Below are 13,391 nucleotides of genomic sequence, written 5' to 3' on the forward strand. Positions count from 1 at the left end.
GATAATACATTTAAAAAACACAATCTCTCATTATAGTTTCTCTCAGTGTGATGGGCTATGAAAATTAGGATTTACCTTCTTGGTTACAGACTTTGTCAGGTTGATGACCCTGGTTCAACAGCATAAAACATCAGACCTGATGCAGTGACCTGTTCAAACTCTGATCAGATCCAGAGGTGCTGCTCTGTAGCTGATGCTGACCACTAACCTTTTGCAGCTGGAGGACAAAAGTTCAGAATTTTAATTATTGTTGAGATGGTAGACATGGAGGTGACACCCTGAGAATGCTTGTTTTAGTAACTACGTTAAAGAGCCCCTCCAGACATGTTTTAAGACGTAAAATACTCCATACTATCTAATGATTTGTGTTTTTTCCACAAATTTAAAATTGCATCTACTCCTCCTTTGGTGAAACAAACAAACAAACAAACAATCCATGAATATGCAATTATTTTTCATTTCAAAAGTTGAACTGCTGGATGCAAGATGATGTCTCCCACTCCACTGAAAAGTCCATTCTTACTGCATGTTCACTAGAGGCTCCACGTTTCCATGTCACTTGTGTAAATTGCATACTGGACCATGATCAGCTTCTGAATTAGTTGTGATGTCACAAATCATACTAGTACGTAGTGAATTCAAGTACAAGATGAAGAGCAGCATTATTTCTTTTCAATAGCATGATAAAAGTAAGGCATACGTTGATTATACAGTATTATGAAGGAAGGATGTAATCAAAGCAGACCTATTCATATCAGCTTCTGATTAAATAATTATTGAGTTACTTTCCAATATTGATCAGCAGCTATGGTCAATTGCTTATATAACTCTCTGTACCTTTAAGCACCCTGCAATATACAGAATAAAAACTGCAATGACTGGACTGGAGTAAACATTATTGTATTCTATATACATCTACACAGAAAGAAAAAGGGAAATTAAATTAGGATATTTATTTACTTATTATTGTGACCTGAGATGGTGTCTCTCCAGTTGTTTTTGAAGTCTTGTTTCCAGGAGCACCATCCACATTGGAAAACAAATCTCAAGAGTGACTCATCACATGATGTTGCTCAAAGAGTTCTCCAAGCATCCATCTGTAGTAACTTTGTAAGAGGATTACCTCTCAGCTATTTTAATCTAATTATGAAACAATTTCTCTCCAGTCAGTACTTTTCCCAGTCTTTTGTCAATATTACCCTTATGATGAGGTGGCAACAATGGAAAAGCACAAGACCTTTCCATCAAACACTGAAGTAGATCTGAAGAATACAGTATTTATTCATTCCTCTTGTGCACTTGAATCATTGGAGCACAATTGTTAGTGTGCTGAGTGAAGTCTGAATTAAAGGTTAGGAGTTTTGCAAGATATTCAGTATACAAGAGACATCACACCACCAATGTGAGACTTGAATGCTTTGCTCCCAGATCAATGAAATCCTCCTTTTAAATGAAACCAACTCCTACCCACCTACACTGTTTTCTAGGGCAGAGCTTCCTGTTAGATTAAAGTCACAGCATTTTACAAGTGTAAATACATTTTTATTATACCACCTTTTCAAGACAATGTTAAGCAACTTGCAGAGGTTCAAAAGCCCAGCTTGTTACTGTGGGAAATACTGGCGCACGAGTCGCAAACACATGCACAGACTGTATTGGTCACAAGATGACTCTCACCAACACTGTCTCAAAGACACATTTCCACTGCACTGTAACCGACCACCTTAAAAATGACCAGCAAACTGAGGGAGCACCTGCTGAGTTTTTTTTTCATAAAAAGTTAGTTATTTTAATAAAAAGGCTCATACAGCCCCCGTTTATTATATTCAATCTACAGTTCACCCACTGTATTTGAAAATCTCAAAACAACAAAAAAAAATAATCAAAAAATGAAACCTCAAAAACAAAGGTTCTTCAAGAAACCCAAGTTAGTGATCCTCAAGTCAACAATGTGAGGCCTGAATACTCCACTTTCAGATGAATGCTTCCCGTTGAAGAATATATGCTCCTCCCCCGTTTTCTCAGACAGAGCTTCCCGTTAGAGAAAGATCTCTGTGTTTATAAGGTGTACAAAAGTGTTTTCCCTGTTAACCCCTTGCTTTTAGAAAAATGAAATGAAGTCAAACTACACCCGGCTTAAATTATAGTTATCATGTAACCAAATATCACTATTTCATAACAGAAGACTGCCAAATTACTCCATTACCTTCGACTTTGTATTTGAGAAAGACTGACACCATGTGGCCAATAATGACAAGTTCATATCTTTATATACTGTTCTACAAAAAAATACACAGAAGGTACAAATATTTCCATTCTGACCGTTTTCACTTAAGTACGTATGTCACGTTCTATTAATGTAAAAGGGGATACATTTAAACATTTGTCCAAATGTTTTTAGTCTTTTTTATGACTACAAGAGAAATCCAAGGACTGCCTCTTTGAAAAAGTCAGTAAGTGGTCTTGCTAGGTATCTTTCAGTCATCTTTAAGCCCTCCATAGACAGCTGTGGGGACGCTCTTCTGTTCAAGCTGCACCTCTGTAAAGGCCGAGAGGAGAAAGCAATTAGCGCATGCTTTTTCATGAATAAAATATGCCTGCATTAATGTTTAAACAAACATCACATTTTCTGTTTTACTGCTGAGGCGAGGTATGTTGCATCACTCACCATCTGGTCCTTGGTCTTCATCATCTTCATCCTCATCATCAATGTCAATCTCATCAGGATTGGCTTGTTTGGAAAGTTCAGCCAACTCACTGCGAGAAGTGTCACTCCTGCATAAGCACATGCAGGTAAGACACTCACACGCACACATGATTGCCACAACCACAATTTTATTAGTTGAATTTTCCACAGCTACTTTTCTCTAGAGTTAAAAAAAAAAAAAAAGGACAACAAACCTGACAAAGAGAATCTTTTCTTTTGGCTTGGGTTTATCATGCTCTGCCTCTGCAGCAAGCTGCTGTGCTTTCTGCTCCAGCATCTTCATGTCATCAATCCCCAACTGGCCTGGAGCAAGATCTGACACTGGACACAAACACACAATGGTTGGACATACATGGAAACATTAGTAAACCATATTTGTGCATTAGTTCTTGTGCTGTGCGGTGTTACCTCAGGATTTTAGGCAATAGGTTATGGTGGCATGTGTAGCTATCATATCAATGTAATTTCATATATCCAACCAAAGACATCATATAGCCCATTTGGTGCATTTTTGTTACTGATTATGGAAAATACTTGCCAGAAGCTAATGAGTTACTGAAAGCTCTCTCACCAGTGCCTGTGGAGCTTGTTGTGGCCTTCAGCATCTGAGAGGACATGAAATTGACCTGGGTGTTGTATGTAGCCTGGACACTGCGTTTGATCCTCAGCATTTCTCTAATAGTGTCCTCATTTCCGTGGCGGATCTCAAATTCTTTCCAGGTCTGCCAGAACTCAGCTGTCACCTGAGAAAGAAAATTCATAAATATATCAGAGAAATTCATGTGTGAAATATGTGCACATTAATAAAAAGTCTGACAATTTATTGAGACAAAGGTAATGGCAGGAGGTGGTTTATCTCACCCTGGGGTCACAGATCTGGGAGCAGTAGGAGTAGATTGCTCTGCCCCGATCAATCTCACCCAATTTACTCTCCATGTCAGCAAATCGCAGGCACATGTCCCTCGCATGCTCATCAGGAAGGACCTTGATAAATACGAAAAGGTACATTTCAGATTTTAGTTATTTCAGTACTGAATTGAACAAATGATCATAATGCATACATTATTTAGAATATCCCAGGTAAGTCTTCAAACAGTTTTTAGGGGATTTTCATCTGGATGTATGAAATGCTACATATAATCAGCTTTCATTGTTGTGGCGTAATATGCACTGGTGTTGTGCTATGATAATACTACCATGTACCTCAATAGCCTTCTGGTAAATCGCTCTGGTATATGTGACTCCATATATTTCAGCTGCTCTCTTGATGTAGATATTGAACATGTGATGTCTCTCCTGAGTTTCTACTGCCTCCGTTGCTCTTTCATATACAGCCATGGCATGTCGTGCCAATCCATACTCCTCCTCCAATTTGGCATACAACAGGTAAATGGCTGGAAAGCAAAGCACAATGGGCTTCAGATCATTTAATCTTAAAAGATTAGTGGAAACAATGTGGAATATATAAAAGTTGTCAATGAAATTCTAACAAAGCTACTTACTCTTGGCAAACTTGGCAGGACAGCCATCCAGGGCTTGTTCAAACAAATCTCTGGCTCTCTCCAGCTTCTTACCCCCATAACGATCAATGAACTTGGTGAGGTAAGTGTTCCATATGTCGTAAACATTTGGCCACCTGAAGAGAGCGATGCCACGCTCATATGCCTAGAAAGATTTGAAAGGTATTGACAGAGAGGTTAAAGAATTGTTTAAATGGGTGCTACGTTGAGCAAGACAAGAATACATACTGACATTATATGTTTAGTTATTTAAGTGGAATATTATTACTTTGAAGCTTTCCTCGAAGTAGTTGTGCTCTTCAAGGAACATGGCATAATTGATGATGATCTGTGGTGTGGCAATGCGGAGGTCAATAATGCGGTCATACACTGCTTTTGTTGACTGAGGAGGAAAAAAAGGAAAATGGAGAAAGAATCATCTATTACCTGTAAAGAGGGTTGACAATTCTGATTTTAAAGACATGCACATGGTGGACCAAGACTACATATCTGAGCATTTATTTGCAAACATACGATGAACATACCTGGAAAGTACCAAGACTCTCCTCCAAGTCTGCCAGCATAGACCAGACCTTCAAGGACTTGTAGACTCTGTTTTGAACTGGCTCAGATGCATCAAAGTACTCCGCTTTCTTGGATGGGATGGCTGTAGCTTTCTATGTTCAAATTATTAAAAGAAATGTTTGTCTTTCAACAATATCCACAAAACATCCATAAACAAGTAAATAAGTGTTCTCATATATTATATATATCTTACACATTGCTAAAAATCACCATAACTCATGAGCAGGGACTTGCAATTGTTGCTGATCAATTCCTGTCTTTCTTTTATGGAGATTTCAAGATTTCTAAACAGGCAGTTCTGCTGAGAATGTTGTCATGAATGTAAATCTCCATGGCCCCCATATTACCCAGCATGCTCTCAGCACTTGGTTCTTTCCCCAAGACCCAAGTGAACATCAGTGCAACATTTGAACAGTGGAGGGAGCCTCAGACAAAGCAACCAACAGTATGTCCTGTTTTTGTTAGCTTGTAAGCTAGTGTCTTTGTTTAACACCAAATGTCTATATAAGCATTATTATGACATGTGCTTTAGGTCTTACTGTACCTATGGAGTACCCTATCAACTACCTAACAGCTGAAGGTCAAAAATTATGAAAAAAAATCTCAATAGTGAATATACTTTGTACAAAAAAATTACCAATGCTGTATTTTCCCACAGTTCATTACACCTGTAATAATAAATGCAGATGTGATGCAAGCATCTCACCCTGAGTATGCGCAGGGCCTGTTCATAGTTTTCGTGGCGCAGCTCCATCTCTCCATATTCACACCACACTGTGGCAAGGTCATCCACTTGCTTGTAGTTCACCTTGGTAGCCTTCTCAAAGATAGTCCTGGCCTGAATGACAGGCAGCAATTGTAAGACATATCAAAAACAAAAAACACGTTTATGAAATGGATGTATGCAGTACTCTTAAAGAAAGATCTCAGTGACTTACGTCATCCAGCTGCTCATTTTCTTCATAGAATTTAGCAAAAGAAACCCAGAGAGAGTGAGGCTTTCCCGTGGCCTTCATTGGATCCACAGTCTGTACTGCTTCTGTGTATGTGTTGATGATCTGTAGAGGATACAGTGAGCATGAATCTATTAGTAATGTAAAGAAACTAAAAAAACAAAACAAAAAACACAAACAAACAAACAAAGGACCTAAAACTCACCTGCCGTGGAATGCCCTCATACAGTTTTACCCTCTTGTGCCACTCATGGACATTATGAGGGTTCTGCCGCAGCAGTACACTGTTCAACAGGAGAGGCCGCCGTGCTATCAGCTGCTCAAAGCGAGCCAGTCTAAGCTCCAGGTCGATGTCATCTGAGAGGTGAAGGACAAACAGTAAGGCATGCGTGACAATGACAATTGAAAACAGAATTGAAAACATTCCTTTTTATTGAATCTGTACAAACCATCTTCATCCTGCCCTATCTCAGCAGTGGTCTCCATCTTGGCAGCAATCATGCTCTCTTCAAACTGGGCATAACTATCAAACACTTGTGTGAAATCCCTTACTGTTACCACAGTAAGGATGGCCTCCTCATATACATCACGGGCCTAAGACAAGACACATTAAAGAGTTAGTAAGTAAACCCTCAAATACTTATGCTAGAAACCTCTCTATCAGCATTTACCACGCCAAAAATCACATAACAAGGCCTTGTTACATCACACTTGTATCAGAGAGGTATCGCACTGGTTTTGGATACAGGATGTGCTATCTGTTTAAAAACAGAGCTGTTGACTCTGTTTAAAAGTGATCAGTTTTAATAGTAGAGACTTTATTGAACAAAATAATAATAAAAGCAATAAGACCACTTATATCCTGACTAACTGTCTCATCTCAGTTTAACCCATCCATACAAATGCAATACCAATAGTTGCTCAGCAGATGTCATCATTTTGACTGTATCAAATGCTTTGAAACTGTGAACCATTTTCAATACAACTGCTTCACATTGATTCAGTGCTTCAGAATTTTTTTTTGCCCCATCACTACAACATGAAATAAGTATTCAGTGTGGAGTTTCTCTTTAATATAGTCAGTCAAACTGGCATACAGTAAGTAGATGGTAATGTCGTTGAGCCAAACTAACTACTTAAGTTAAGTGATTTATGATGTGTATAGACATGGAAGCTATTCAGAGAAAGCGCACCTTTTCAAAGTGGCCACTCCTGATGTAATAGTCAGCCAAGGAGCACCAAAGTTTGCCAAGCTGGTCAGTAAAGCGTGTGAGGCCTCCCCGGATGATGGCTCCTACATTCAGAGAGGTCACCTTATCAGGGTTCTGCGAGATCAGGTCGCATAGCTCATGCCACAGCTGTCACAAGAAATAAATGTAGCAAAAAGATTTATTTTATGTTGCAGCTTGGAAAACAAATTACTTGTTAGGGAATGAGAAGAAAATCTTACTTGGTAGTTAGACTTGCCCTCTTTTGACACAAAGCTTTCATCATTGACAACTGCTGCAAGCCGCACAGCTGCTTCATCCAAGCGGCCAACAGACCGTAAGTAGTCGATGTATTCCTCTGCATTCTCTGGAGAAAGCTACATGGTATAAAGAGCATATGACACATTTCAAGGACTTTTTCATATATGTAGGAAAAAATTTCACTTAGAAATAACAGAACATACTGACAGCAATCCTGTTAAATAGTGTTTTCATTAATGAATAGTTATCTTATCCAGTTGTATGACTATGATTTTTAAGAAGTATGCTTTGCTGTTCATCATTAGATGAATTGGATGACTGGTGAAATATCTTTAAGAGTAAAACACCAAATCCAGTGGCCTTTGACTTAGTGCTCCTGTATGGCTGAGAATCTTCAGACATTTACAGAAATTATTGACAACAAATAATCAGACCTATCACACTAAACAGGGACATCGTACCACACCACATCCACTTTAATAAGTTATATACTGCAGTCATCAATGTAATCAGAAACATTCTTATGTGACATCCTAAATGACAGCTGCTGTATGGAACTAAGTTGTGTACTATGTCCTCACCTTAAGGTACCTGCGGTACACCCGGATGGCTGTCTCGGGCAGGGGCAGGTTACGGACAAAGCGAAGATACAAAGGCCAGATACGTGGATGCTGAGTGACAGGTAGAGCTCTGAGTGCCCGGTCAAATGTTCGCCGACTTCTTGTGATCTTGCATTGGGATACCAGGAACTGGCAGTAATCAAGCCATATTCTGGGCATCTAGTTTGAAGAAAGACAGATTGTTAATTTCAAGCACAACTTACACAAACAACGTCACGTTATTTTCTATCATCAAGAGGTACAGTATGGACTTCTAACATTAGCCTCACCTTGTGCATGAACACCAGTGCCCTTTCATGGCAATTATTGACCTCTTCATAGACTGGTTCAGTGATACATTTCCCTTTGGCTTGTTTCCTTCTCTCTCTCAGGTAATTGTACCATAGCTTATAGCTGTAGGAAGGGGGAAATACAGGTTAAAAAATAGTTAGACCATGAGCAAATATGTGTTCCACAAAATCCATCTTGACACTTCCACAGACATGACCTAAATAAAAGTCAGGGTATTTATCCAACAAGGCACAAGGCTGCTAGTAAGATATTTTGACCAGTGATGAATGATGCTTTTCATCACAGCAGCAGTACAATGTCAATAATCTCTGTGTGATATTAGTTACCTTCCAGGCAGCTCTTTCAGAGCTCGCTCATATATCATATTGAGGGTAGATCTGGATCCATTCTGTTTGAATTCGATGTAACGCATCCAGCACTTGACTGAGTATGGGTTCCTGATAATCTCTTCCTCATAAGGCAGATCATCGTTCTCCTAACAGAGCCAGAAATCACAGCATGTAACACTTCAAGCTTCACTGTAATAATAACGTTAAAGGATAGGTTCACAATTTTACAGGTATGTCTTAGAACAGTCAGATGCCCATATAAACACCGAAAGAGGTTTTCCTCACTGTAATCATTCTTCCTGTTCATACTGGCCATTAAAAGATCCCTTTCAAATGCGCTTTCAATGTAAGTGATAGGGGCCAAAATCCACAATGTGTCCACGCAATTATTTTGTGCAAAAATACATTTAAAAGTTTATCTTAAGCTTATATGAGGCTTCAGCAGTCTGAGTTAGTCATATCATGAGGATATCTGCCACATGTACAGTCTTTTTAGCAGAAATTCCCTCTTTGTATTTCCTTGGACAGTTTTTCCCTGTTGAGCTGCGGTGGAAGTATAGCAACAAAAAGAGGGACTTTGGCATTAAATAGACTAACATTAAAAGATATCCACATGATTTGACTAATTTGGATGGCTGAATCTTCATATTGGCTTCAGATAAACCAGTTCTTCAAGGAAATTGCAATTTAGCAATCGCAATTACCGCAACTTTTCTGCATGAAATGGCCAAATCAACAGGCTGCTTGTGATTTGGTCCAATTATCACATTTCGTGTTGTGGTCATTTACATAATCGCAGTTAATGAAACTATATTTTTATGTTTAATTAATTTTAATGGTATAATTGACATTTTATTTGGTGCTAATTTTGAGGTGGAAGTTTATTTATAAATGGAACAAGTACAGTATTTTCTTTTTTATATAACTTTGAGTCCATGGCTCTCATGTTCAGAAAATAAAAAAATAGCTATAAAAGTGCTAAAAATTAGCACTGAAATACAGTTGTTTCTGTGATATGCAGTATGCTTTTATCAAAGGAAGCAATTACTTATAACTCCTCATTGGTAGTAGTTCAGAAAATTCGCATTATTTTCCTTCGCTTGCAGTTTTTCTCAATTCCCGCAATTTTACCTTACCGCAAATAGAGCACATGAAACAACGCAAAATCTATCGCAATTGATGAGAAAAGACGCTGCAGAATCAGGCATTTTTTTGCCGCAATAATCACAAAAAACTCCTGGAGAAACGCAAAACGTTTACATACATTTTTGCACAAGAGCAGGATTTTGGATTTTGTCACTTACATTGTATATGCAGTATGAATGAATATTCTAATGGTCAGTATGAACAGGAGGAATGATTACAGCAAGTCTAATTCAAATGTTCATTTGGGTACCTGATTATTATCTTAAGACAGACTTGAAAAATTTTGAACCCGTCCTTTAACTTTTACGCAACCGCTACGTTTGCTAAAACTAACATTAAAGCCACAACACAACATTACATTAACGTTAACACATTTTCTTCCGTACATTGCAAACGCTACTAAGTTTATTAACCGTGACTATTGTGAATTCAGAATTTAAGTACTTCTACCAAAATTTAGGAACCAAGCATGGCTGACAGCAAGTCTCTGGATTCCTTGCTTTTAAATCACAACAAGCTAACTTCAACGATGTTAACTTACACCAAGCTAGCATTCCAGCAAACGTTAACGTTAGCTTAACTTACATCCGTTACATTAGCTAGATAACAAATTAGATAACATTATAATATATAATTATATAGAGGTAAGCTTACAAATATAACATCCGTTTTTCCGTTGAGCGTAGGCATTTCTTCCCCGAGAAATTGACTGATCCAGGATAAAATAGTAATATTACTTAAGCTAACGCTAGCTTGCAGACCTCCCAATGCGTGTAGTTCACAATGGTATTTCCGCCTTCTTCTTATTTTGTTGTTTAATGGCGGTTGGCAAACAGCGTCCGGGTGTTTCCAGGTGGCATTACCGCCACCCTCTGGATTGGAGTGTGGATCAGAACAATGACTATACTAATGCATTAAATTCTCCTATTAAGTCCTGTGTTTTCTAAAATCTCAAAATAGCCATGTACCCTACATCACCTGAACTGCTCTGCAACAATTTTCTAATACCTAGTGTTGTGTGATTCCTTTGGAGTGTAATTTTAAGTGTCTGTCTCTCTTGTTTACTTCCATGGAAACTTTCAACTTACTGCCTTAAGTTCTTCTTCTTCTTTGAGGTTTATTGGCGGTCAGAAAACAACGAATTGGTGCATTACCGCAACCAACTGGTATGGATAATGGATCAGAATATTTAGTATTTACAATATTTATAACAAAACTCATATATTCTCAATCAAATTTGTTAGTCTAAGATACTGAAATAGGATTTGATAACACTCATTTCTTGAGTTCTTTTGTAGCATGTCTATTGGATCAAAGTGTACTTTTATCTTTCTGAGGTTTTGAATCAGATGTTGCATGTATGTAAGGGAGTGACACTAGTTTGTAGTTCTGAAGTGATACTTTTCCTTTTTTGTAATGCTTTATTGAACAATACATTTACAAATAACAAGGCAAGTCAACCATGGTATTAAAAACTTTGGCATGTGTCTGAGTAAGAGAAAACAAACATAAAAACAAGAAAAAAGTTTAATTAAAAATATGCAAAAAAATAAACATCTAAATCTATAAATAATACGACATAAATAATACAATAAATAAAGTTTAAAAAGATAAATTAATATAAATTGGTCTTCAATTTAACTCAAAGGTTAGTACATTGAATTGGTAGAGAGAATACAGGGCTGTGCACAAATGCCCGTGTTGGGTTTTGGTTTCAAGCACAGATTTCCTCTCTTTTCCACAAGAGTACCTTGTAGGTTTAAAATGCTGGGGTCAAACATAAAAAAATGTGTGTGTGTGCATGTTATTTATATATTTAGCCCCTTACATTAGTTTAGTTTGAACTATTCTATTTTTAATTGTTGTTTATGTGAGAATGCACCGTCAGGATGCTACTCAATTTCGTTGTACTCTTTGCAATGACAATAAAATGATTTTATTATATTCTATGGTATGCCTACGGCTATGGCTGTTAGTTTACACCTGTGTACAGTCCATGGAAGCATAGGACTGTGTAGGACTGTGAATTTCGTTGCGCCTATAGTACTGTAAATATAGTAAGGACGGCCTCTAAGCGAGGCGAAAGTCCTTGAAGATACATATACGCGTTTTCTATCGTGTTCTTTCTGTGCTCTTTTTTGAAATTACAAAAATACAATTTGCATTGTACTTTTCCCTCATAATTGATCTGTTGTAAGTTTTATTTTGTCAATAGGTTATCAGGTAAATCCTAAAGATTATTGTTCCTGATGTCCTCTCTGACAGTATTTAAGTTGAGTCAACCCACTGTACCTGTTTGTGGAAATTGCAAAATAAAATAACCTCTTGGCTCTGTAGGCAGTCTGGTGTGTTTGTTTCTTCTATTTTGGGGCTTTGATGAAGCGTTTTTGCATTGTTTGACACTTCCACTGCACTACACTTCATGGTGTCTTATTAAACTGTGATCACATCTTAGAGAAAACAAAGCCAGTCCATTCACATGACTGGCTCAGCATCATCTTTTGTCAATCATTTTATTGGATAAGAGCAAATTAATATATTGTGGTTAGATGATAGATAACAGAGTGTTCAACAATTTCACAATGCTATGAGAATTATTATATCTGTAAATCATAAAATTTATGAGTAATGTGACCCGACCAAGTATGCTTAATGTACTGGTCATCTTTCTTCTGTTGACTCAGTTTCAAGTGTGACATCAGCAAATTTTTTAGTAGCTTTCATAGTTGTGGTTGCTAACTCCTAATCTCCTCTTCAATCATTGCATGACATTTTGAAATATTTTACTTAATCTCTAAGTAAAATAACCTTCATCTTTGAGGAATCTCAGTTCAAATTGACCTCCAAGACCAAAAAAGCACAGATACACTTCACAGAACTTTGACCTTTCACCAAACAAATTTCTCAATAGGTTAGTTCATGGTTGCCATGGCATCTGCTCCCTAATGTCGTATTCTATCACTGGTACAAATTTGGTTACATTTCAATGAACCAACTGGAAGAAATCCCACTTCAAAATTCCCTCCAAGACCAAAACTTACACAAACGCATATATTTCTTTTAACTTCCTCAATAGGTTAGGTAACCACTGTCATGGTATCTGCTTCCTAATGTCTTATTCTATCACTGGTACAAATTTAGTAACATTTCACTGCAGCAACATTGAGAAATACAAATTCAATTTGTCCACCAAGAGTTGGTGAGTTACAACACTGTTACATATTTATGTGGCTGACGTTGTGTCACATGGTGCGGTTAATTGCTGGGAGTGTTCAGGCTCATTTTGACTAAATTCTACCTTTTTATGTATTTATTTATTTATTGTTACCTGAAAGTGGAGCTTCTCTACCTGGCCAAATTGGATGCCTTAACACCTCAGCGCCCCGAAGAGCGCCCACAGGATTTGTGAGGGAGCCAGGTGCACTTCAGCACTTTCTCACATGATGAATGTGTTTTACTGACAAGGTGTGGGTAGTCACTGGAGAGTGACCGTGGAGACTAGAAGGGAGTCAGGTGCTTTTCAAGACCCTGTCCATGGGGCCTGCAGAGGGCGCTTGATCAAGGATTGATCAATAATACACTCTAAATGGATAATATAATAACAAACTGCCCAATACGTTTGAAGCATCAGGAAGTGAGTCATTGGTCATATTGGTAAACCTGAACCCTAAGAAATACAAGTTTTAAATTAACCCAACTTTAACCACATCACTTTGGGCCTGACACATTTTGGGCCATTTTAAACTGGGTAATGTATATAACCCAACATGTTGGGTTGATAACCCAACATTG

At 37.8% G+C, this 13,391-nt stretch overlaps 1 protein-coding gene across 1 annotated transcript; it reads right to left on the reverse strand.

Moving 5' to 3' along the window:
• Positions 1–2,251: 2,251 nt before the first annotated feature.
• xab2 (XPA binding protein 2) lies at positions 2,252–10,413 on the reverse strand. The gene is made up of 19 exons (XM_067616470.1): positions 10,254–10,413; positions 8,451–8,599; positions 8,103–8,226; positions 7,795–7,992; positions 7,195–7,329; positions 6,938–7,102; positions 6,194–6,338; positions 5,950–6,101; positions 5,730–5,849; positions 5,498–5,629; positions 4,752–4,883; positions 4,496–4,609; positions 4,210–4,372; positions 3,911–4,101; positions 3,569–3,691; positions 3,279–3,450; positions 2,902–3,028; positions 2,669–2,775; positions 2,252–2,539 (listed from the first exon to the last, which is right to left on the reverse strand). Exons 1-19 carry the CDS (start codon positions 10,287–10,289, stop codon positions 2,478–2,480), a joined length of 2,547 nt encoding a protein of 848 aa, XP_067472571.1. The 5' UTR covers positions 10,290–10,413; the 3' UTR covers positions 2,252–2,477.
• Between the last annotated feature and the right edge of the window lie 2,978 nt (positions 10,414–13,391).

This window comes from Thunnus thynnus, chromosome 17 (genome assembly GCF_963924715.1).
Source record: "Thunnus thynnus chromosome 17, fThuThy2.1, whole genome shotgun sequence".
Classification (NCBI taxonomy): domain Eukaryota; kingdom Metazoa; phylum Chordata; class Actinopteri; order Scombriformes; family Scombridae; genus Thunnus; species Thunnus thynnus.